Source organism: Artemia franciscana, chromosome 7 (assembly GCF_032884065.1).
Source record: "Artemia franciscana chromosome 7, ASM3288406v1, whole genome shotgun sequence".
NCBI lineage: Eukaryota > Metazoa > Arthropoda > Branchiopoda > Anostraca > Artemiidae > Artemia > Artemia franciscana.
The window spans coordinates 16,845,979-16,871,474 of NC_088869.1; the positions used below are offsets into that span (position 1 = coordinate 16,845,979).

At 33.6% G+C, this 25,496-nt stretch overlaps 1 protein-coding gene across 1 annotated transcript; it reads right to left on the reverse strand.

Moving 5' to 3' along the window:
- Positions 1-3: 3 nt before the first annotated feature.
- On the reverse strand, positions 4-25,073 carry LOC136029613 (uncharacterized). Its single transcript, XM_065708117.1, has 10 exons — positions 24,975-25,073; positions 21,066-21,342; positions 16,461-16,598; positions 13,945-14,021; positions 10,306-10,522; positions 9,153-9,290; positions 7,698-7,822; positions 6,581-6,885; positions 1,638-1,790; positions 4-141 (listed from the first exon to the last, which is right to left on the reverse strand). Coding segments are annotated over exons 1-10 (1,530 nt in total). The 3' UTR covers positions 4-140.
- Between the last annotated feature and the right edge of the window lie 423 nt (positions 25,074-25,496).

Consider the following 25,496-nt stretch of genomic DNA (forward strand, 5'->3'; position numbering starts at 1 on the left):
TCGGGGAAGGAACCATTGGAAACTGGCATCTACAGCTAAAAAAGCCAAAAGACAAGTCCTTACTGCGGGTGGCACCAAGAAGAACACACTGGGCAGCATTTTCTTCTTTGGCACAAAGTTCTATGGCTGTAGCCTTTATATCTGAAAACAAAAATGGATTTCAGAAGAAGTAATAAGATTCGAATGACAAAGAAAAGAACAAATTTTTTACTTTCACTACTGAAAGGCTAAAACATGACTAGTTTATCGTATAATATAGTGTTTACATTTAAATGAACATTATTTTCATTGCTATTTTTTTACTTTTACACTAAGAAAATTAGTTGCAGCGCAAAATCAACATTTTGGAATATCCATTGTTATTTGTTCAGTTTTTATTATTGAAAAATTCAATTTAAAGTTTAAAAAAGTTCAATCAATCCCGTCGGTAATAGAAGGCAGGTAAATTGTAAAATAAATAAATAGACTAGGAAAAAGACGAATCTCGAATTAATTCGAAAAAAGATAGTAGAATTGTATTAGATAAAAAACGTGACAATTACAGTCAATACATGAAAAATGCCAAGTATTTTTTTAACCCATAATTTGCAAATGACTCTCTCTAAACCATTTTTGTTCAACCCATTTTTTAACCATTTTTTCTCTTAACAATTTGGCTCAATTGTTTTAAACGTCTTTCTATCATTCCTCATTTCACAATTCTCCGAAGTGCAGTAAACCCTTTTCAACACTACTCCCCTTTGTTAACTTATGTTTGTTAAAAAATTAAAACTTTTGAAATCAGAAAAGAAAAACAAACAATCTTCAGAATAAATCAATTGTTAGTAGTTATTTCATTCTGAAAAGACTAGGGTTTTGAATTGTCGCATAAAACTGGAGGTTATGACTTCCCCTGGAATCTAAATATATTATTTTCTTACCCAAAATAACAAATAGCCCAAAAATAATAAGAAAATACCTAATTGTAAAGTAAAGAGTAAGACAAAATAAATATTTTTAACAAAGACATATCTTTAAAGAATTATAACAAACATAATGCATTTTTATCGGTTAAAATATGGGGCAATTAGAGTCAATATATAAAAGTGATACGTTTTTTTTAAGAAGCATAATTTTTGAATGACCGTCTCTAAGCATTTTTGCCAAGCCTAGTAAACCCTAAAGCGGCTGGATATGCTCTATTTTCTTAAGCTAATTCTAGTGTTTACAATTTCGTTATCCATCGAACTCCAATAAAAACACTTCCAAAACCCCTTTGTTGATTTATGTTCAAAAAAAGGTAAAACTTTTCCAATTTGAAAAAAATAGAAATGGGAGAAAAAGGGAACAATTTTGTATCTAAAAACCTGAAAAAAGCCATTTAAAATAATGTTGATTTTAGTTCAAGTTAATATGCAAAAAATTCTGATAGGATTAAAATAAAATCATCAGAATAAGTTAATTGCCCGTACTTTTTGTTCTGAGCAAACTAAGTTTTTGACATATTTCATGAAACAAAGGATTAAGACCTCCACTCGGACCCAAAGATACTATTTTTCTACCTAAAATAAGTAATTACCAAAAAATATTATGATTTTGTTTTTTTCAATCTAAAAAAAACTCTTGTTCAATTTTTTTAGAGAATAAATAAGTCTTACCAATGCATCCGCCAATGTATGGAAGAAAATCTTAGAGGACAAATACACTCAAAATATCCTGGCTGATTGATGCAGGAGGCAGATTCTGTTCCATAGGCATTTGAGTCTTCACATTCATCAATGTCCAAACAAACTCCCTCTTTAGCAAAAAATCTTGAATAAAAAAAGAAAATCAAAGTTAACTGAAAAATAAATTACAATAAATTTCAAAATGATATTTAGCTTGCTAGGATGGCTTTGATTTCAAGATTTAATAGTTTTAAATAAATAGCTTGCCCTCAAGACGATACAGGAACTGAAAATTATAGTTAAATATTTCTGAAAAACCTATGAAACTATGTCTGAGGAATCAAATTAATAACTCGGTTCCGTGGTATAAAGCATATAAATTCAATTTTCGTAGAAATATATTTGTAGTCCTATAACAACATTTAAATCCTTCTAAATCACCATAAAAACTCAATTTAGGACTTTTTTATTAGTTAATCAAACTAAACATTATATTTCTGAATATAAACGTTATATTCATTCAAACAACAACAAGAAGTGGATGACAGTTAGCCACGTCACTACAAAATTAATTATTCCTAATCTAAGATGGCTGAAAAAAAGGATTCAGAGTCAGTAGGTATTCAGAGTTCGTTCAGTTATTACCTCTTTTTGGTTATTAACCTTTCAATTGAGTAAGGCTTCAACTTGTGTGATTTACCTAGAGACATTTATTATAAGGCTTCAACCTGTGTGATTTCCCTAGAGACATTATTTATCCGATTGTTTAGATTTATTTGCTATTGACATTTTTACCACGTGAATTTGAAATCGATACTGAAATATCAAATACCTTGGGACTTTGAACTTGATAAGTACCTACAACAAATTTCTGACCTACAATAACTATCAAGATTTTGACGTCAGAACCGGTTTAACGGACTATGCTTTTGGATTGTCTTTGGGACTCGTAAGATGGGTGAGAAACAGATATTCAATGCAGTATTGAACTTTATTAGCAGATCGCTTAACGATGGCATTAAAATGGAATCAATTATTAAATCAGCGGTAGGCTACTACGACCATGAGACAATTATACTAGCTAAACGAATTCTCCATACAGAACTTAATGAGCCTAATAGAGTATTAATCCCTGCCAAAGATGAGGACAATATTCTCGAAATGTCGAAAAACTTGGTAAACACCGCGAACCAAAAAGTGAACATTGCTATATTAATGATATTCAGCCCCTGTGAAGTTCCCGCAATAGGCGATGCCGTTAGCACCACAGCTATTTCTAAAATAAACGAAATGTCTAGGAAGTTGGACGGTGCTCTAGAAACCCTAACCCACCCTCAAATGAGCCTGCCTAAGCCCTCTCAGTAATCCTTAAATTGTACACCCCCTTCAAAGCTGTCTTCCGCTGTTATGGTGAAAAACCCACCAACTGACCTTAAAGGCCCAAACAAACGCAAGGTTTTCTTGGACTCCATGTGCCAGAACTCTGTGGAAGACATTACGGAATTTAAGTGCACCAAAAACGAGTGGAAACTTGTCGTTCGAACTAAGACAGCAGCCACAAAAATAGTTGAAACTATGAAAACATCAAGCCCAATTCTAAAAGCCTCATTAAAAGAATCTGCTTATATCGGCGTGGTCAAGCGCGTGCCGGAGGATATCGATCACTCGAAGCTCAAAGAATTAATACCAAAATGTACGAAGGTAACCCAGTGTGGAAAGTCGAGAACATATAAAGTATATTTTCAGACACGGAGTGATCCTGAAGTTTTCCTTGAAAACTCGGTTAGAATTGGCTACGAACGATTAGAGGCCCAAGAATTTGTCTTCCTTCCGCACCGTTGTTTCAACTGCCACAGGATAGGCCATCTAGCTTCCAACTGTAAAAATCCATCAACATGTTCAAAATGTGGCTCGCATGAGCACATTTCCACGCGCGAAGCTCCCTGCTCAAAACTTCCTTTTTGTGTAGAGTTTAAAGTGCCGGGTCATACCTGCTACAGTACTAGTTGTCCCAAAAACAGGCAACTACAGAAATCATGAGCAAGTGCTATAGCTTCATTTCATGGAATATCAATGGCTCGTTCATTGAGAAGCTCCCGATCCTTAGTGATTTAAGTATCGAGCATGATGTAGTGTGCATTCAAGAGCACTTTATTACCGTGCAAAGTGAAAACCTGCTAGAACTGAATCATACCACGACGGCCTACAAAGTCCCAGCTAAACAGAGTGTCAGCCGAGGAAGACCTTCAGGAGGCCTAGCTACGTTTCTCGGTCATGTGTTCTGTCCAGTCTATTCGAAAGGTCTGACAATTTTCTCGCAGTACGAATTGAAAGTTGTGTATTTATTAACGTGTATTTGCCAACAGATTATGAAGATGAGCGTTCAAAACGTCTTTTTGCCCTTTCTTGTGAGAAACTAAATTCATATATATCTAAAATTAAGCGCCAGGGTTTTTCTTGTGTAGAAATTGGAGATTTCAACTGCAACCTTTCCGAGATTTCTTCTCTACAATCATCTCGTACCTCTTTGATTAAGAATCTTTTTTGTGATTACCTTGCTGTGGTAGGAAAAGATAGGGATTTTACATATATTCACAGTTCCTCCAGTGTGTCAAATCTAGACCATGTTGCCATTTCTCATAATTTAGCTGTTCAAAATGTTAGGGTAGTAACGGACTATCAAATTTCTGACCACTTTCCTGTCTCGTCTCCTGTATATATTGTCTCTTCGAATGGTCACCAAACCCGCCAGGAAACTCAACAGCCTAAAATCGGTCTTGCAACTATTTGCTCTGGCGACAGAAGAAATTCTTAATAAAATCCGTATTCCCTTTAATCTCCTCCAAAAACCGAAATATGTCTCTAAAGAAGAAGTCCGAATTTGTCTCAATATTTTTTGTACAGATATTTGTCACGCTCTCCTTCATGCTGAGAGGTTAGCGGTACTTAAAGAAAACTTTCGTAAGGGGATGGTACAAAAATGGCCCGAAAATCATTCGTTGGTAGCCGCTTTTCATCGCGCAAAATTCTGGTTTTCGGTATGGAAAGATTGTGGGCGCCCAAGATCTGGTACAATTAATAGCATCAGACTGACTTCGAAGCGTAGATTCTCGAAGGCGCTCTCCCTCCACTGCAAATCTCACGTTGATATCTATTCCGCCCGTGCGAAACAGGATCGAAATTTTCTTTTCAAGTCTGTATCTTTGGCAGAGCCCACCCCTCTGTTGTCGCCGTCTGAAATCCCCGTCAAGGATTTATATTCTTATTATGCGAGTGAATTTGCTGCTCCTAACCCCCAGCTTGAAGACATGTACGAGAGAGAATTGGATGAGTTCCTTGATATGCTTCCTTACGGTGATTTTGTTGTCCATTATTAAAGCAATTCGTTGGTTGAAAAATAAGTCTTCTAGCGGAATTGACCGTGTTAGCGCTATCCATAATAAACATGGTGGTTCGGTTCTCGCTATGCATCTTTCGCTTCTTATGCAGATGATCTTCACGCAAGGTGTTGTTCCCTCATCCTTCTGCGTAGGGGATTTTATCCAAATTCCAAAAAAAGGGAAATATGAAATCAAATGCTCGTTTTTCCGCCCCATTACAGTCGCCACATCTTTATGTAAACTATTCGACCTTCTATTCATTAATGAGCTGGAAACTAAATGCTACACCCCGCCACGTCAATTCGGATTTAAGCACCGCACTGGCTGTGCCAATGCCTTGACGGCTGTAGTGAGTGTGCTACTAGATGCGGATTTTTCTAGAGAGAGCATAGCCTTAGCTAGTCATGACATCAGCCGTGCATTCGATTCACTCATACACACTGCAATGTTATTAAAAGCTTCACAACGAGGTTTGAATCCCTGCATAGTTCGATCCCTACGTGATATGTACTCGAGGCTGTCAATTCGCCTAAAGCTTCCACCCGACAAAAATTTGCCTCCCCGGCCTCATGAAAAATTGATCCCCGTTTTGAAGGGTGCCCGCCAGGGAGCTGTCTCCTCCCCTCATTTGTTAAATAATTATGTTCTTCAAGCACAAGATAAATGCCCAACCTCATGCATTCTTTCCTCTATAGACACCACCTTAGTATGCTGCGCCGACGACGTCTTTAGCTTAAGTAGAACATTGCAAAAAGCTTCTGACATTTTTGAAACGCTTGAAACCGAATATTTAAAACTTGGCCTCAGTTTTAACACTGAGAAAACCAAGATAGTTCTCTTCAATTGGCAAAAAAACACCACACGTGCCTTCACTGCTTTTTGGTGAAAATCTCGTGAATACTGCTGACCACATAAATTACCTCGGAGTCCCTATTGGCTCGTCTCTAAGGCATACTCGTCTTCTACTGATCAAACACCTCAATCGACGAATCTCCGGCTCGTATGCTTCGATAGTCTCTGCTAAATTCCGTTTTAGCCACCCCCTCCTTGCCAGCCTATATAACGCTACTGTTTTACCTCATATTCTGTACCTGGCACCATTTTGGAAGCTATTCTTGAAGGCTGAATTGTCTAAAATCCCTACGCTTTTCTTCCGTTTTGCTAAATACCTTCTACGTTTTCCTCCCTGGTAAAAAAACTCAATCCTCATTAAAAAGTATCATATAACCGACCCTCAGGTTGCAGTTGAAAATGTAATCAAAAGACATAATATTAAAATAGTAGATCACGATTGGTATAATCTCTTTTTACAATGGGTCTGTTTTCGTTTTGTTCATTTTAGTGCTATTTTATTTGCCCTTTTATTAGTTGAGTCTCTTTCTAGTTATGTCTCTTCTGATATGTTCTTATATATTTTCTTATATTTATATGTTCGTGTTCCGTCTTTTTCATTTCGTATGATTGACGGGTTTTCAAATAAATAAATAAAAATAAAATTCTTAGGTTCATGTAAGTATATAAGAAGATTTATACTACATTTAGAAGTTAACTTACCCCTTGCTGCAAGCACATTTCAAAACTAAGTCTGAACAGAAAGCAAATTCATCCCCTCCAAACTGACATTTGGAAGTATCGCAAGGTGGCGAGACTAATTCGAAATTTAGGGTGTTCAAGTCAAACTGCAGAATTTGTAATCCTGGTGTGACTAAAACCTTTTGACCACCAAGGACTGTTAATGCAATTTTGAGATTATCTGCAGCAGAAAGTGATATGTCGCTTAGGATTCTCAGCTCCAGTTGCACACATGAATTCAATTTCATAATAGATATTGAAAATTGTTCGTAATCAAAACTTCTTACCTATAAATGGAACAAACGCGTATGAACAAAAAGTCTCTAAATAAATTTACTTTTATTTTATTGCTAAGCAATTTAATCTCGATATATAGTAGAGATTTTTTGGCTTTTACAGTTTATTAGTGTTTCTTCTATTCATTGGCAGAAGGACTGTACAAGAAAATGAATATTAACAAAAATAAAGGGGAAATCAATGATTTTTATTTTGTATTTATATTCATAATTTACTACTTTTTTTGGTGATATAATATCCTTTCTTATATTTTAATGTTCTTTTATGTCTTTTTAAAATAAACTCTAGATCCTATCTTATAACCCCCTGATTTATCAAATCAAATCATTTTTAACTTGAACTTGCATTCTTATTGACATCCGAAAATAGACACATATTAAGGTCAATATTTATATAAATCACGTGCTCTGATTTTCAAATTTCGTACTTTTCCGAAATTAGGTGCGTGTATTTGGCTTTTTTGTAAAGAGGACAAATTAAAGCCACTTTAACGATTTTTTTTGTGAATAAAAATGAGAGAAATTAAAAGGAAAAGAAAAGAGAGAGAAAAAAACTGAGGAGGGGCGGGGGTGTGGAAAGAGAGAGAGAGAGAGAGTGAGAGAGAGAGAGAGAGAGAGACAGAGAGAGAGTGAGAGAGAGAGAGAGAGAGAGAGAGAGAGAGAGAGAGAGAAAGGGAGGGAGAGTGGAAAAGAAAAAGTTTTTTTTTCAGCAGGACCATTAAACGGTAGTTGGCTTCCTTCAGCTTTGGATAAACTTTTTTTGTTTTAATGAATATAAAATTGACTTTTAAGCAAATACTTACAGCTAAATTTATTGTAGTAATTAGGGTAATGTATTTTGCAGATGTGGGGTTATCGTAGTCGGAGATCCATTGATTATTCAGTTGAATTAAAACTTTCTGTTCAACAAATCGAGACAGAGAAGAATCTAAAAAAAGAAACTAATGTAAATTATCGTTCTCAATTAATAAATAAAATAGAGGTCCTGCATCCACACTCATAACATATCTTTTTAATACATACTAGTCACAATCTTTTTTTATGAGAAATTTGTAATCCTACGGTTATAATAGAATTTTTCAAAACAGTGTGATCTAAAAGCAGTTAGATGGAAAACAATAAAATCTACTTTCGTTATATATTTTCCGTTTTATCTTTTATATTTCTGTATTCTTATTAGCACAGTTATTACACTATAATTATACTTTCTTAAGACACCTTGCACAACAAGGGCTCACATATATACACACAAACACAAAAATGCTGCCAGAGAGACACACAAGTCGATTTCCCAGTATTTGATAGCTGCTGTTGCCCCAGCAGGAATCCCTAAAACCTATAAACTATGGTAATTTTCCCTTTTCATTGAGAGTGAATATTGTTACGGAACGTTATTATGAGGATGAGAAAGATTTTCTTTCTATTTCAATGCGTCGAGACTAGATGATTTTATTTCTTAGTATTTGGTTTAAATAATGGCATTTTTCGTTTAAAAGATATAAAAAACAATATAAAATAGCATCCCTGATGTTCTGTTTGTGTGTTAGTTTGCTTTTTTTATCCTAAATGAGGGGACTTACTATGAAGCACTGAAAATTATCCCAAGATATTTTTGAAGTTGTTGAATGGGACGGTGTTAACAACAGTTTAGAAAAACGAGTGATCAGAGAGTTACTTTTAATACTGTATGAATGGAAAATAATTAAAATTTTAGATACACTATTTAACGCTTACAATTTTTCCAAGGAAGACAAAATACGGATGGTGAAAGTCAAATATTAGTTATTGATTGTTTGTAGTCTAAATTGTGATTCAAATTTGATTTTACCTACTGTATGTTCTGTTTTACATTCCAAAAAAAATATAATTCTGTAAATTTCCCGAAAGCTGAATTAATTTTTTTGCCTTCTGCTATTCTTATAGTTTTCAATGTAACTATGACTATCGCGTAATTAGAGGTTTGAAACCTATATAACACAGCGTCAATCGAGAGTTTTCTTGTCGAAGAGCAAGAACAACCTTTTGATACAAGGCTACAAGCATTAATAGGATACAGATGAGGTCCAAACACCTTTCTAAGTTTTTGGTTTCTCCAATTTATATGTTTGAAAATAATTTACACAATTCCAAATTAACACCAGAAAAATGCTGAATTACTGTTGAAATAACTGAGAGATGATGCTAATAAGTATTTTCAAGTGATCAATTATGACTATAGTGCAAAAAATTACCTAATGATAACAATTAAAAGTTATTACCTAGTTTGCAACTTCCTTCGATCAAGGTTTGTGGGAAAGGACAGGTACATTGGGATCCAACTTCACTGGCTATCACTGTACAACTTTGTCCCGGTAGACAAGCATCATCAGTACAAAGGCTTGCATCGATTGGTACGACTAGAAAACAACGACTTAAAATACATTCGAATAACATCTATTGCAAGTTGAATTATGTTGGTTATTATATTTCGGGTTAAAAAGACAAGAAATGTGTTACAACATTTATATCGATTTACTACATTTCTATATAAAAGATTTGCATCATATGCAATAAGACGAACAAGAATGTAAGAGCATAGAAGACTGTATGTGTAAGAGTGTGCAAAAAAAATTGGTAAAGTATATGCTAGACTAAAGAATACTAACAGAAGTATTATGAGAACGACTATTAAAAAAGATTATATTATAGTTAGATGAATCTATTGCCCATCATAACTGTAAGATACAATGCTGATGGAGTAATGAAGAAAGAAAAGGAAAAGAAACAAAAAAAATTGACAAATACAAACAAAACCAAAACAAACAAACTGACAAGAGAAAAACACAATTAAGAACAGTTAAATGTGAGAACTAGCAAATGATCAAGGAAATAAAGTTTCATAGGTGCTTTCACAATTAATCTACCTCCAATACCTCTTATTTATTTTTGCTTCACGGACGCTAGACTAAAAACTCCGTACTGCCAGAATAGGGAGCTATTGTTAATCCAGAGAGGCAGTTGTTGCAAATAGTTTGCATTCTTGTAGAAATACTTCAGTATACCCTTAATGTCTAAGAAGAGACCCAAATGATGCAAGGGTGAGCAGATACGCAGGTACAACTGGATTATTAATGCTAGCTAAGATATGTCAGTTAAATTTAAACTTTAATACAACTAGTAATCAATGTGCGTTCATAGATTTTCAGGCAAGACTGTATTTAAGAAATTGACATGAGACGTGAAGAATTGACCCCATTTGGAAACCAAGATTTGAGCGCTGATTTGAACGCAATGATTGAGCGGTGATTAATGAAGTATTACTTTGATTAAATTGATAGCCAGTACTTTAATGCTTCCTATCAAAAAAATCAAAAATTTTGCTCAGAGAATAAGCAGGCATCAATTGAAGTAGTTGACATTGATCCATCTTACCTTTTTCAGAAATCAAGCTAGCAGTCTTTATTGAAACGTCTATTCCTGGGACGATCAACTCTAAAATCGAATCTAATACAGAAAAATCACTATGTGTCAAGGAAACTTTTGCTTCAACACCGACACTATTGCTTCGAATAAAGGAGATCACCTGACATACAATGACATCTAGGTCACTTACGCTGTATATAAGCTGATCCTTCAAAATTGTGTTGAACTGAAAGAATAAAATTTGCATCATCCGTTTTCATTAGTCATGTTAAATTTTCTCACAAAAAAAACTTTGATTAGATGGTATGCTTGACTTAAGGCTGTTTGTCGAAAGGGGAAATATGAGCGTTCAGGGAAAGAGAAGGGCATGTTTATTTGACCAATTTGTGATATGGGCACGCTACCAATCCTACTAACACCATTACTACCACTGCTACTACCACTATTACTACTATTAACACTCTTACTACGATTACTACTACAAGTGCTACTGCTAATACTAGGGTGGCTACCCTGTCCTCAATAAATTGCTCTTTTGGCTCCAGCAGAAAATTCACGCTCCCACTAAAAAAAATGTGTGAGCGCCTACCAAAAAAAACTATGCGTAAAATAGGGCAATTTTTACAATTTATTGAGTTTTCTCCAGCAGTTGTTGGGGTTCTTGTTATCTGCAAACGCATATTTTTTCAACCTTTCAACTATTTTGATTAAAATCTCTATTTCGACACTCATATTTGATCTGTTGTCTGGCAAAAAATATATATTCCACATTTTTTAAAATAAGAGCTTGAAACTTCTACAGTGGGGTTCTCTGATACGCTGAATGAGATGATGTGATTCTCATTAAGATTCTATAGCTTTCGGACTATGATTATATTACTTTGATTAGTTTCCCCCTTTTCTTGAAAATGAGTTGTATTTTCTCAAGCTCGTGACCCTTTATATGTAAAATTAGCCTTATAAAATTTATATATTTTCAATTAACATAATAAGCGAATTCTTTTATTATATCTATTGGTGTCAAAATTCCGTTTTTTAGAGTTTCGGTTACTGTTGAGCCGGGATGCTCCTAACTCATAATTCGAATGGCATGCTGAATGGATATTTGAACATATCAAATTCACTACATGCCTTCAAAATTGTCAAAAGGGTGTATCAGCTATAATACGAGAAAGATCGAGGGTATTACTTTGAAACATTAAGGGAACGTAAAAAAAGGGTTAATCAATATTTGCCTATAATCAAGCTAATATAAGATGTTGTTTATATTTGATAAGCCTACCAGATACCTAAAGACTATGCAGATTTTAATTTCATATATTTGAATATTTTCCTCCTTTCTTTTTATGGTACGAGGGATGTTTTGTCCAACATATAAATAGCAGCCCAAAATAAAATAAACAAACCAAAACCCAAATAATAAACAGAAAAACACTACATAACGACCTCAAACACAACGGGTAGTAGAAAAAACTTCCCCTGGGTCTTCAAGAAAATCAAATGTAACTTGAACTTTACTAAAAAAAATCCTATTTTATTGTGTATTTTTTTAACTTTATGAACTTCTAAATTTTTAAGACGTTCATAAAAAAAAGGCAGATTGTATCAAAACTTCAATCCACATTTCAATCTTATAAAAAATAAAATCACATAGCTCAAAACAAAAATTATTTTCAGTAAAGTTAAAACTAAATTTCTATATGTAGAAGGTTCAGAGATTATTTGTTTTTTCGGTGGATTCTGCTTGTTTTAAGTTTGACTTAATTTCTGCTCATCTTTGGTGTATCTCTCATCTCTTATCATATGTGTATTGATACTTAAATATAAACTGATGGAGATAGCTTGAAAATAAAGATTTCAATACAAAAATAGAATTACCCAGGTTGTAATTTTTTAAATCAACAATAATGATTCTATAGAGGTGATAGTTGAAAGAGAATCTGACCACTCAACGCCACTGATCTCCAGCTGGTAATCTTTCGTTGCGAGTAGCTCTTGTTCTAGAATCGAGAGGCATCCCTTCGGGGAAACAACCATTGGAAACTAATATCTACAGCTAAAAAATCCAAAAGAAAAGTCCATACTGCAGGTGGCACCAAGAAGAATACACTGGGCAGCATTTTCTTGTTTGGCGCAAGGTTCTATGGCTGTAGCTTTTATATCTAAAAAATAGATTTCAAAAGAATTAATAAGATTCAAATGACAAAGAAAAGAAAAGCAGTCTTTACTTTTACTACTGAAAGGCTAAAACATGACTAGTTAATCGTATAATATAATGTTTACGTTTAAATTAACATTGTATTTCTATGCTATTTTTATATTTTTACACTCAGAAAATTAGTTGAAGCGCAAAATTAATAACTGGGAATATCCATTGTTATTTGCTCAGTTTTTATTATTGAAAGTTTAAATCTAAGTTTCAAAAAGTTCAAGCAATCCTGTTGGTAATACAAACCAGGTAAATAGTAAATTAAATAAATAGATTAAAAAAAAAAACAATTCAAACAAAGATAGCGCAATTGTATCAGATAAAAAAGTGACAATTACAGTCAATATATGAAAAATGTCTATTATCTTTTTAAACCATAATTTATATATGCCGTCTATAAACAATTTTCTGTTTAACCCATTTCTTTTTAATCATTTTTTCTCTTAACAATTTGACTCAATTGTTTAAAACGTCTTTCTATTATTCCTCATTTCACAAATTATCGAAGTGCAGTAAATACTTTTTTAACGCTAGTACCTCAAATAAAATTTTAAATTTTTATTAATTTATAAATTTTATAAATTCAAATTTTTTATAAATTTTTAAAATTTTTATTTAAAAAAAACGTTTAAAATCGGGAAAATAAACAAAGAATCATCAATTAATATAATCATAAATAATATCCTAAATGAGGGGACTTACTATGAAGCACTGAAAATTATCCCAAGATATTTTTGAAGTTGTTGAATGGGACGGTGTTAACGACAGTTTAGACAAACGAGTGATCAGAGAGTTACTTTTAATACTGTATGAATGGAAAATAATTAAAATTGTAGATACACTATTTAACGCTTCCAAGTTTTCCAAGGAAGACAAAATACGGATGGAGTAAGTCAAATATTAGTTATTGATTGTTTGTAGTCTAAATTGTGATTCAAATTTTGATTTTACCTACTATACGTTCTGTTTTACATTCCAAAGAATGGAATACTGTAAATTTCCCCGAAGCTGAATTAATTTCTGTGTCTTCTGCTATTCTTATCGTTTTCAATGTAGCCATGATTATCGATTAATTAGAAGTTTGAAACCTAGATAACATAGCATCAATTGAAAGTTGTCTTGTTGAAGAACAAGAAAAACCTTTTGATACAGGGCTACAAGCATTAATAGGATACAGATGACGTCCGAAAACTGTTTCAAGTTTTTGGTTTCTCCGATTTATATATTTGAAAATAATTTACACTATTCCAAATTAAGACCAGACAAATGATGAATTAGTGTTGAAACAAATGAGAGATGCTGCAATAAATATTTTCAAGTTATCAATTATAACTATAGTGGAAAAAATTTCCTAATGATAACAATTAAAAGTTATTACCTAGTTTGCAACTTCCTTCGATCAAGGTTTGTGGGAAAGGACAGGTACATTGGAATCAAACTTCACTGGCTATCATTGTACAGCTTTGTCCCGGTAGACAAGCATCATCAGTACAAAGGCTTGCTTCGATTTGTACGACTAAAAACAACGAATTAAAACACAATCGAATAACATCTATTGCAAGTTGAATTATGCTGGTTATTATATTACGGGTTAAATAAACAAGAAATGTGTTACAACATTTTTATCGATTTACTAGATTTTGATATAAAAGATTTGCATCATATGAAATAAGAAGAACAAGAATGTAAGAGCACAGAAGACTGTGTATGTAAGAGTGTGCAAAAAAAAATTGGTAAAGTATATGTTAGACTAAAGAATAATAACAGAAGTATTATGAGAACAACTATAAAAAAGATTATAATATAGTTAGATGAATTTATTGCCTATCATAACTGTAAGATATAACACTGATGGAGTAATGAAGAAAGAAAAGGAAAAGAAACAAAAAAAAATTGACAAATACAAACAATACCAAAACAAAGAAGAACTGACAAGAGAAAATACAATTAAGAACAGTTAAATGTGAGAACTAACACATGATCAGGAAAAAAAAATTTCATAGGTGCTTTCACAATTAATCTGCCTCCATTACCTCTTATTTTCTTTTTTGCTTCGCGGACACTGGACTAAAATTCCGTACTGCCAGAATAGGGAGCTATTGTTAGTCCAGAGAGGAAGTCGTTGCAAATAGTTTGCATTCTTGTAGTAATACTTCAGTATATCCTTAATGTTTAAGAAGAGACCGAAATGATGCAAGGGTGAGCAGATACAGAGGTACAAATGCATTATTAATGCTACCTAAGATACGGCAGTTAAATTTAAACTTTAATACGATTAGTAATCAATTTGCGTTCATAGATTTTCTGGCAAGACTGTATTTAAGAAATTGACATGAGACGTGAAGAATTGACCCCATTTGGAAACCAAGATTTGAGCGCTGATTTGAACGCAATGATTGAGCGGTGATTAATGAAGTATTACTTTGATTAGATTGATAGCCAGTACTTTAATACTTCCTATAAAAAAAATCAAAAATTTTGCTCAGAGAATAAGCAGGCATCAATTGAAGTAGTTGACATTGATCCATCTTACCTTTTTCAGAAATCAAGCTAGCAGTCTTTATTGAAACGTCTATTCCTGGGACGATCAACTCTAGAATCGAATCTAATACAGAAAAATCACTAAAGTGTCAAGGAAACTTTTGCTTCAACACCGACACTATTGCTTCGAATAAAGGAGATCACCTGACATACACTGACATCTAGGTCAGTTAAACTGGATATAAGCTGATCCTTCCAAATTGTGTTGAACTGAAATAACAAATTTGCATCAATCCCTTTTCATTAGTCATGTTAAATATTCTCACAAAAACACTTTAATTCGATGGCATGCTTCATTTAAGGCCGTTTGTCAAAAGGGGATATATTAAAAACGGCTAAAGGTGTTAAATTAGAACGTTCAGGGAAAGGAGGGGCATGTTACCAATTTGTGATATGTGCACGCTTCTAATCCTACTAACATCATTATTACTAGTACTGCTGCTACCACTACTACTGCTATTGCTACTAGTATAACTACTATTAACGCTCTTACTAATATTACTACTTCAATTACCACTGCTAATAGTAGGGTGGTTACCATATCCTCAATAAATTGCTCTTTTAGCTCCAGCAGGAAATTCACCATTTTTCAATAATATATATATATATATATATATATATATATATATATATATATATATATATATATATATATATATATATATATATATATTCTATATTTTTTAAGATAAGAGCTTGAAACCAATACAGTGGGGTTCTCTGATACGCTAAGTGAGATGATGTGATATTCATTAAGATTCTATAGCTTTTGAATATGACTAATACTATTAACACTATTACTACTACTTTTACCACTGCTACTACTAGGGTGGTTACCCAATCCTCAATAAACCGCTATTTTAGCTGCAGCAAAAGATTCACTCTTCCACCCGAAAAATTCATGCGTGACTACCAAAAAAATACTACACGAAAATTGGACAACTTTTACAATTTATTGAGCTTTCTCCAGCAGTTGAGGGGGTTCGTGTTATCTCCAAACGCATATTTTTTCGGCCTTTAAACTATTTTGATTAAAATGTCTATTACGACACGCATCCACAGTCTTCTGATATTCTTATCGTTTTCAATATAGCCATGATTATCGATTAATTAGAGGTTTGAAACCTAGATAACATAGCGTCATCGAAAGTTTTCTTGTTGAAGAACAACAAAAACCTTTTGATACAGGGCTACAAGCATTGATAGGATACAGATGACGTCCGAAAACTTTTCAAGTTTTTTGTTTCTCCAATTTATATATTTGAAAATAATTTACACAATTCCAAACTAACACCAGACAAATGCTGAATTAATGTTGAAACAAATGAGAGATGATGCTAATAAATATTTTCAAGTTATCAATTATGACTATAGTGCAAAAAATTTCCTAATGATAAAAATTAAAAGTTATTACCTAGTTTGCAACTTCCTTCGATCAAGGTTTGTGGGAAAGGACAGGTACATTGGAATCCAACTTCACTGGCTATCACAGTACAACTTTGTCCCGGTAGACAAGCACCATCAGTACAAAGGCTTGCACCGATTCGTACGACTAAAAAACAACGAATTAAAATACAATCGAATAACATCTATTTCAAGTTGAATTTTGTTGGTTATTATATTACGGGTTAAACCAACAAGAAGTGTGTTACAACATTTTTATCGATTTACTACATTTTGATATAAAAGATTTGCATCATATGCAATAAGAAGAACAAGAATGTAAGAGCATAGAAGACTGTTTATGTGCGCAAAAAAATTGGCAGACTAAATAATAACAACAGAAGTATTATGAGAACGACTATTAAAAAAGATTATAATATACTAAGATGAATTTATTGCCCATCATTGACAAATACAAACAATACCAAAACAAAGAAGAACTGACAAGAGGAAAATACAATTAACAACAGATAAATGCGAGAACTAAAACATGATCAAGGAATGAAAATTTCATAGGTGCTTTCACAATTAATCTACCTCCAATACCTCTTATTTCTTTTTTGCTTCACGGACGCTGGACTAAAAACTCCGCACTGCCAGAATATTCAAAAACACTCAGAAATTAAATAAAAAAAACAAGTTTTTTTTAACTGAAAGTAAGAAGCGAGATTAAAACTTAAAACGACCAGAAATTACTTCGTATACGAAAGGGGCTGCTTCCTCATCAACGCCCCGCTCTTTACGCTAAAGTTTGATTCTTTCTTTCAACTCTTCTTTATAAAAAAAGTAAAAAACTTTAGCGTAAAGAGCGGGACGTTGATGAGGAAGCAGCCCGTTTCGTATACGAAGTAATTTCAATTCGTTTTAAGGTTTAATCTCGCTTCTTACTTTCAGTTAAATAAAACTTTTTTTTTTATTTAATTTCTGAATGTTTTTGAATCAATGCATGTTTTGATTTTGGCTCTCTGTAGAGGAATAATTAAAACGAAATTTGCATTTTTTTTTTGTTAAATAGCTTTCTCATAATTTTGATCGAATGATTTTGAGAAAAAAGAGCGGGGGAGGAAGCCTAGTTGCCCTCAGATTTTCGGTTAATTAAAAAGGCAACTAGAACTTTTAATTTTTTACGAATCTATTTATTAGTAAAAGATATACGTAACTTATAAATTAGTTTACGTAAAGAACTTTTGTATTCTCATGTTTTTATTCCATATATGAGGGGGTTTGCCCCCTCGTCAGTACCTCGTTCTTTACTCTAAAGCTTAGATCTTGTCCCAATTCATTAAGAATGACCCCTGGATCACAAAAGCCATAGAGTAAATAGTTGAAATTACTAAAAAATACTTTAGCGTAAAGAGCGAGGTATTAGGAGGAGGTGAGCCCCTCATATGGGTAATAATTTCTGTTCGTTTTAAATTTTAATGCTGCTCCTTACTTAAGGCTGAAAAAAACTTTTTCATGTTTATTTTTTCATTTTTTTTTAGGTAATGCTAGCAAATCCTACGTGCCCGTCATGGAAATTGTCCTCCCCCATTACAAACTCCTCGATGGAAAGTTCCCTCAGCATATCCCCCTCTTCTCAACCCCTCCCCCAACCAAAAATCCTCCTGAATACGCCTGTACACTTCCCAATAACCATTGCTATATGTAAGCAATGATCAAAGTTTGTAATTTGTAGCCCCTCCCACGGGGACTGTGGGGGAGTAAGTCGTCCCCAAAGACATAGTTATAAGGTTTTTCAACTACGTTAAGGAAAAGGGCTATCTCAGAATATTGATCAGTTGACTTTGGTAAAATAATTAGCGTGGGAGGGGGCCTAGGTGCCCTCCAATTTTTTGTCACTTAAAAAATGCACTATAACTTTTCATTTCCGTTAGAATGAGCCCTCTCGCAGCATTCTAGGACAACTGGGTCGATAGGATCACCCTTGGGGAAAAGAAAAAACAAAAAAACAAAAAAAACAAAAATACAAATAAACACGCAACCGTGATCTGCCTTCTGGCTCCAAATTTTTGTAGATAGGAGCTTGAAACTTCTACAATAGGGTTCTCTAATACGTTGAATCTGATGGTGTGATTTTCGTTAAGATTCTATGACTTATAGGGGATGTTTCACCCTATTTTCTAAAATAGCGCAAATTTTCTCAGGCTTTTAACTTTTGATGGGTATGGCTAAACTTGATGAAACTTATATATTTAAAATCAGCATTAAAATGTAATATTTTTGGTGTAGTTATTTGTATAAAAATTCCATTTTTTTGAGTTTTGGTTACTATTGAGTCGGGTCGCTCCTTACTACAGTTCGTTACCACGAACTGCTTAATATAGTGTTTACGTTTAAATGAAAATTATATTTCATTGCTATTTTTTTACTTTTACACTAAGAAAATTAGTTGCAGCGCAAAATTAACATTTGGGAATATCCATTGTTATTTGCTCAGTTTTTATTATTGAAAAATTCAATTTAAAGTTTAAAAAAGTTCAAACAATCTCGTCGGTAATAGAAGGCAGGTAAATAGTAAAATAAATAAATAGATTAGGAAAAAGACAAATCTCGAAATAATTCGAAAAAAGATAGTAGAATTGTATCAGTTAAAAAACGTGACAATTACAGTCAATACATGAAAAACGCCAAGTATTTTTTTAAACCATAATTTGTAAATGACTCTCTCTAAACCATTTTTGTTTAATCCATTTTTTAACCATTTTTTTCTTAAGAATTTGGCCCAATTGTTTTAAACGTCTTTCAATCATTCCTCATTTCACAATTCTCCGAAGTGCAGTAAACCCTTTTCAATACTACTCCCCTTTGTTAACTTTTCATTAAAATTTCTATTTCGACACTCATCCGTGATCTGTCGTCTGGCAAAAAATATATATATTCCACATTTTTAAGATAAGAGTTTGAAATCAATACAGTGGGGTTCTCTGATACGCTGAATCAGATGATGTGATTTTCATTAAGATTCTATAGCTTTTGAATATAACTAATACTAAAAACACTATTACTACTACTATTACTACTGCTTATACTAGGGTGGTTACCCAATCTTCATTTAATTGCAATTTTAGCTCCAGCAAAAGATTCACTCACCCACCCAAAAAATCCATTCGTGACTATCAAAAAAATACTATACGAAAATTGGACAAATTTTAAAATTTATTGAGCTTTCTCCAGCAGTTGAGGGGGTTCGTTTTATCTCCAAACGCATATTTTTTCGGCCTTTAAACTATTTTGGTTAAAATGTTTATTTCGACACACATCCGTGATCTTTCGTCTGGCAAGGAATACATATTCCACATTTTTTAAGATAATAGCTTGAAATCTCTACAGTGGATTTGTCTGATACGCTGAATTCGAAGATGTGATTTTCATTAAGATTCTTTAGCTTTTGTATCTATTTCTATTACTTTTATTTAATTTCCCCCTTTTTTCGAAAATGAGGCATATTTTCTCAGGCTCGTGACTCATGATATGTAAAATTAACCTTGTTAAATTTATTTATTTTCAATTAATATAATAAGCGAATTCTTTTATTATATCTATAGGTGTCAAAATTCCGTTTTTTAGTCTCGCTTACTGTTGAGCCGGGATGCTCCTAACCCATAATTCGAATGGCATCCTAAATGAATATTTGAACATATCAAATTCACTACATGCCTTCAAAATTGTCAAAAGGGGGTATCAGCTATAATACGAGAAAGATCGAGGGTATTACTTTGAAACATTAAGGGAACGTAAAAAAAGTGTTAATCAACATTTGGCTATAATCAAGCTAGTATAAGATGTCGGTTATATTTGATGAGCCTACCAGATACCTAAGGACTATGCATATTTTAATTTCATATATTTGAATATTTTCCTCCTTTCTCTTTATGGTACGAGGGATGTTTTGTCCAACATATAAATAGCAGCCCATAACGTGGATTGTTATAGAGAAAATTCGAAATAATTTAAAAATTTCTTTTCTTGACCAACAAAAAAGACTAAGTGAATTGGAAATATAAAATTTGGAAATATTTTCCCAGACAAGAGGTTTTTCAAAGAAAAGTAACGAGTAATATTAAATGCAATATGAGCAAAAATAAAGTAAAGTAGTTTTCGATGCGAAAAACTACCTTACAAAAACACTAAATAACGACCTCAAACACAAAGGGTAGTAGAAATAATGTCCCCTTGGTCTTCAAGAAAATTGAATGTAACTTGAACTTTACTCAAAACAAATCCCATTTTAATCGTGTATTTTTTTTAAATTTATTAGCTTCTTAATTTTTAAGACGTTCAAGAAAGAATATCAGATTATATCAAAACTTCAATCCACATTTCAATCTTATAAAAAATAAAATCACATAGCTCGAAACAAATTTTATTTTCAGTGAAGTTAATGCTAAATTTATGTATTTAGAAGGCTTAGAGATTATTTGTTTTTTGGTGGATTCTGCTTGTTTTAAGTTCGACTTAATTTCTGCTTATCTTTGGTGTATCTCTCACTGTTTTTCATGCGTGTATTGATACTTAAATTTAAACTGATGGAGATGGCTTGAAAATTAACATTTAAATACAAAAATTGAATTGCCCAGGTTGTAAAATTTTTCAATCAACAATAGCGATTCTATAGAGGTGATAGTTGAAAGGGAATCTGACCACCCAACACCACTGATCTCCAGCTGGTAATCTTTCGTTGCGAGTAGTTCTTGTTCTAGAATCGAGACGCATCCCTTCGGGGAAAGAACCATTGAAAACTGGCATCTACAGCTAAAAAAGCCAAAAGACAAGTCCTTACTGCAGGTGGCACCAAGAAGAGCACACTGGGCAGCATTTTCTTCTTTGGCACAAGGTTTTATGGCTGTAGCCTTTATATTTGAAAACAAAAATGGATTTCAGAAGAAGTAATAAGATTCGAATGACAAAGAAAAGGAAAAATTCTTTACTTTCACTACTGAAAGGCTAAAAAAGAACTAGTTTATCGTACAATATAGTGTTTACGTTTAAATGAACGTTATATTTCATTGCTATTTTTTACTTTTACACTAAGAAAATTAGTTGCAGCGCAAAATTAACGGGAATATCCATTGTTGTTTGCTTAGTTTTTATTATTAAAAATTTAATTAAAAGTTTAAAAAGTTCAAAAAATCCCGTCGGTAATAGAAGGCAGGTAAATAGTAAAATAAATAAATAGATTAGGAAAAAGACAAATCTCGAAATAATTCGAAAAAAGATAGTAGAATTGTATCAGTTAAAAAACGTGACAATTACAGTCAATACATGAAAAATGCCAAGTTTTTTTTAAACCATAATTTGTAAATGACTTTCTCTAAACCATTTTTGTTTAACCAATTTTTTAACCATTTTTCTCTTACCAGTTTGGTTCAATTGTTTTAGACATCTTTCTATCATTCCTCATTTCACAATTTTCCGAAGTGCAGTGAACCCTTTTCAACACTCCCTTTGTTAACTTTTGTTTGTTAAAAAAATAAAATTTTTGAAATCGGGAAAGAAAAAGAAACAGTCTCCAGAATAAATCAATTGTTAGTAGTATTTCATTCTGAAAAGACTAGGGTTTTGAATTGTCGCATAAAACTGGAGGTTATGACTTCCCCTGGAATCTAAAAATATTATTTTCTTACCCAAAATAACAAATAGCCAAAAAATAATAAGAAAATACCTAATTGTAAAGTAAAGACTAAGAGAAAATGAATATTTTTAACAAAGAAATATCTTGAAATAATTATAACAAACATAATGAATTTTTATCGGTTAAACATAACCGGAATGGCTCTGCTCCTTTTGGTGTAGTTAGGGGGGGGGGGAATTCTGAAAAATTAGAAAAAATGAGGTATTTTTAAATTACAAACGAGTGATCGGATCTCAATGAAATATGATATTTAGAAGGATATCGTGTCTCAAAGCTCTTATTTTAAATCCCTACCGGATCTGGTGACATTGGGGGGAGTTCAGGATGGGGGAGCCTAAAATGATGGAAAACGCTTAGATTTGAGGGATCGGGATGACAGTTGGTGGGAAAAACAAGCAGAAGTCTTAAATACATGATTTAAATAATTGGAACGGATCCGCTCTATTGGGGGGGGGGGGGTACTTCTGAAAAATTAGAAAAATGACCTATTTTTAACTTACGAAGGAGTGATTGGATCTTCATGAAACTTCATATTTAGAAGGACCTCTTAACTCAGATCTCTTATTTTAAATCTCAACGGGAACCAGCGCCATTTGGGGGGGGAGGTAGGGGGAGACCGGAAATCTTAGAAAATACTTAAAAAGGAGAGATCAGGATGAAAGTGGATGGGAAGAATAAAAACCTGTCTAAGATACGTGACTGAAATAATCAAACCGGATCTGCTCTCTTTGGTGGAGTTAGGGGGGGGGGATGTAATTTGTAAAAATGAGGTATTTGTAACTTACGATAGGGTGACCAGATCTTAATAAAATTTGACATTTAGTAGGATCTTGTGCTTTAAAGCTCTAATTTTAACTTCCGACCAGATCCTGTGACATTGGGTGGACACGGAGGGGGAAAGCGGAATTCTTGGAAAACGTGAAAATTGGGGTATTTTTATCTTACGAATAGGTGATCGGATCTTAGTGAAATTTGATAATTAGAAGGAGTTCATGTCTCACAGTTCTTATTTCAAATCACGGCCAGATCTTTTGACATTGGGGGGAGTTGGAGGGGGAAATCTTGGAAAACCCTTGGAGTGGAGGAATCGGAATGAAGCTTGGTGGGAAAAATAAGCAGAAGTCTTAGATACCTGATTTAAATAATTGGAACGGATCCGCTCTCTTGGGGGGGGGGGTAATTCTGAAAAATTAGAAAAATGACGTATTTTTAACTTACGAAGCAGTGGTTGGATCTTCATGAGACTTCATATTTAGAAGGACATCGTAACTCAGATCTCTTATTTTAAATCTCAACCGGATCCAGCGCCATTGGGAGGGGGGTAGTTGGGGGGGGACCGCAAATCTTAGAAAATACTTAAAGCGGAGAGACAGGATGAAACTGGATGGGAAGAATAAAAACCTGTCTGAGATACAAGACTGACATAACCGGGCCGGATCTGCTCTCTTTGGTGGAGTTGGGGGGGGGGGGGTAATTTAGAAAAATGAGGTATTTGCAACTTACGAAAGGATGACCAAATCTTAATGAAATTTGATATTTAGAAGGAACTCGTGCTTTAAATCTCTAATTTTAACTTCCAAACAGATCCTGTGACTTTTGGGGGAGACGGAGGGGGAAAGCGGACTTTTTTGAAAACGTGAAAATTGGGGTATTTTTATCTTACGAATAGGTGAACGGATCTTACTGCAATTTGATATTTCGAAGGAATTCATGTCTCATAGCTCTTATTTCAAATCCCGACCAGATCTTTTGACATTGGGGAGAGTTGCGGGGGGAAATCTTGGAAAACACTTGGAGTGGAGGAATCGGGATGAAGCTTGGTGGATAGAATAAGCAAATGTCCTTGATAGTGATTGACGTAACCGTACCGGATTCGCTTTCTTTAGGGGAGTTGGGAGGAGGGGTTCAGTGATTTGGCGAGTTTGGTTCTTCTAGACGTGTTAAGACGATGAAAATTGGTAGGCGTGTTAGGGAGCAGCACAAATTGACTTGATAAAGTCGTTTTCCCAGATTCGACCATCTGAGGGGCTAAAGGGAGAGGAAAAATTAGAAAAATGAGGTATTTATAACTTACGAGTGGGTGATCGAATCTTAATGAATTTTTATATTTAGAAGGACATTGTGACTCGGAGCTCTTATTTTAAATCCTGACCGGCATTTAGCCTCTGATTTTCTTTTTAAATCAATCTATTGATTCTTAGAATTTTGTTAGAGCTCATACCATATGAGCTCTTGGCTCTTAGCTCTTCTTGCCTCGTCACAAGTGCCATATGAGCTCTAAGCTCTTGTTTCTATAAAAAATTGTGTCCCCGACTGACATTGCCTACACTATTGATGATATCGTTCTGCACAAGATAAGATATCTATTCTATGCGTTTAGCGGATAATAACACAGCAAAGCACAATGCTTGTAAATGAAAAGTGGATACTGCTTTCGTATTTCTGCTTGAACACCCTTGTTCAAACTGGACACAATACTACCTCCATAAAAGCTGATTCCAACTAACATATCCATGTTTGATCTAAGCTCTAAGCGAAGTCTAATGATATAGTTAGGAAAACCTAGGTCCATTAAGTAATTTGCAGTGTTAAAGCACAAAAAATCTTATGTTTGATGATCGTCATAAAAGCAGACGATAAGAACGAGCTTTTCTTTTGAGGTTACAACACTCGTCTCATTGGCAAATATAAAAAAAAAACATTTCACATATTTTTTCTATACAAAATTTTGTCCCTGACAGACATTGCCTACACTATTGATGATATTGTTCTGCGGTAAATAAGATATATACTCTATGTTTTTAGCAGATGATTCAAAACATTCCCACAAATTTTTAACTTCATAGCTACATCATTGTCAGCCATATTTCCAATAGCAGATAGAATAACTGTTCTAAAAGTTGCCATTTTCCTTTCTTTGCAGGCCTTAGGAGAAAACACTTTGTTCATAAACCGGTATAACGAACCAAGGCCTCAGAAGATAGGGGATAAAAAAGTAACTATTGTTATCCAACGTCCTGTTCTTACGTGCCTTGGCTTGCCAACAATCCTCTTCCCTTATTCTACATAAAATTTTTGTCACGTATTGTTGGTAAAATAAGAGCTGTTTTTGATTTTTTTTTTTTTTTTTTTTTTTTTTAGTTTGAGTTATAAGATTAAAAAGTTGATAAGGCAGCCACCATAACTCTAGTTCGTGTGTCTGTCTTCCTTTCAATTCATCTTTCCCATGGCATTCAGCAGCCATTCCCTTTCTAAGGAGTTTCAATTTATGGAAAAAAGACCAGTTTGACGAGTACTTTCTACACTTGCCTCAACAACTGGAATAGTAGGAGACAAAAAGAGACTGTTGACAGTTTCGTTTCCCCATTATGA

Coding starts and splice junctions, on each gene's coding strand:
- LOC136029613 (XM_065708117.1), bottom strand. CDS start 25,073: ATGAACAAAGTGTTTTCTCCTAAGGCCTGCAAAGAAAGGAAAATGGCA. Junction 7,823..9,152: donor CGAAGGAAGTTGCAAACTAG/GTAATAACTTTT, acceptor TTCTTTTTTTAG/ATTCTTCTCTGTCTCGATTT. Junction 6,886..7,697: donor TTACTACAATAAATTTAGCT/GTAAGTATTTGC, acceptor TTCCATTTATAG/GTAAGAAGTTTTGATTACGA.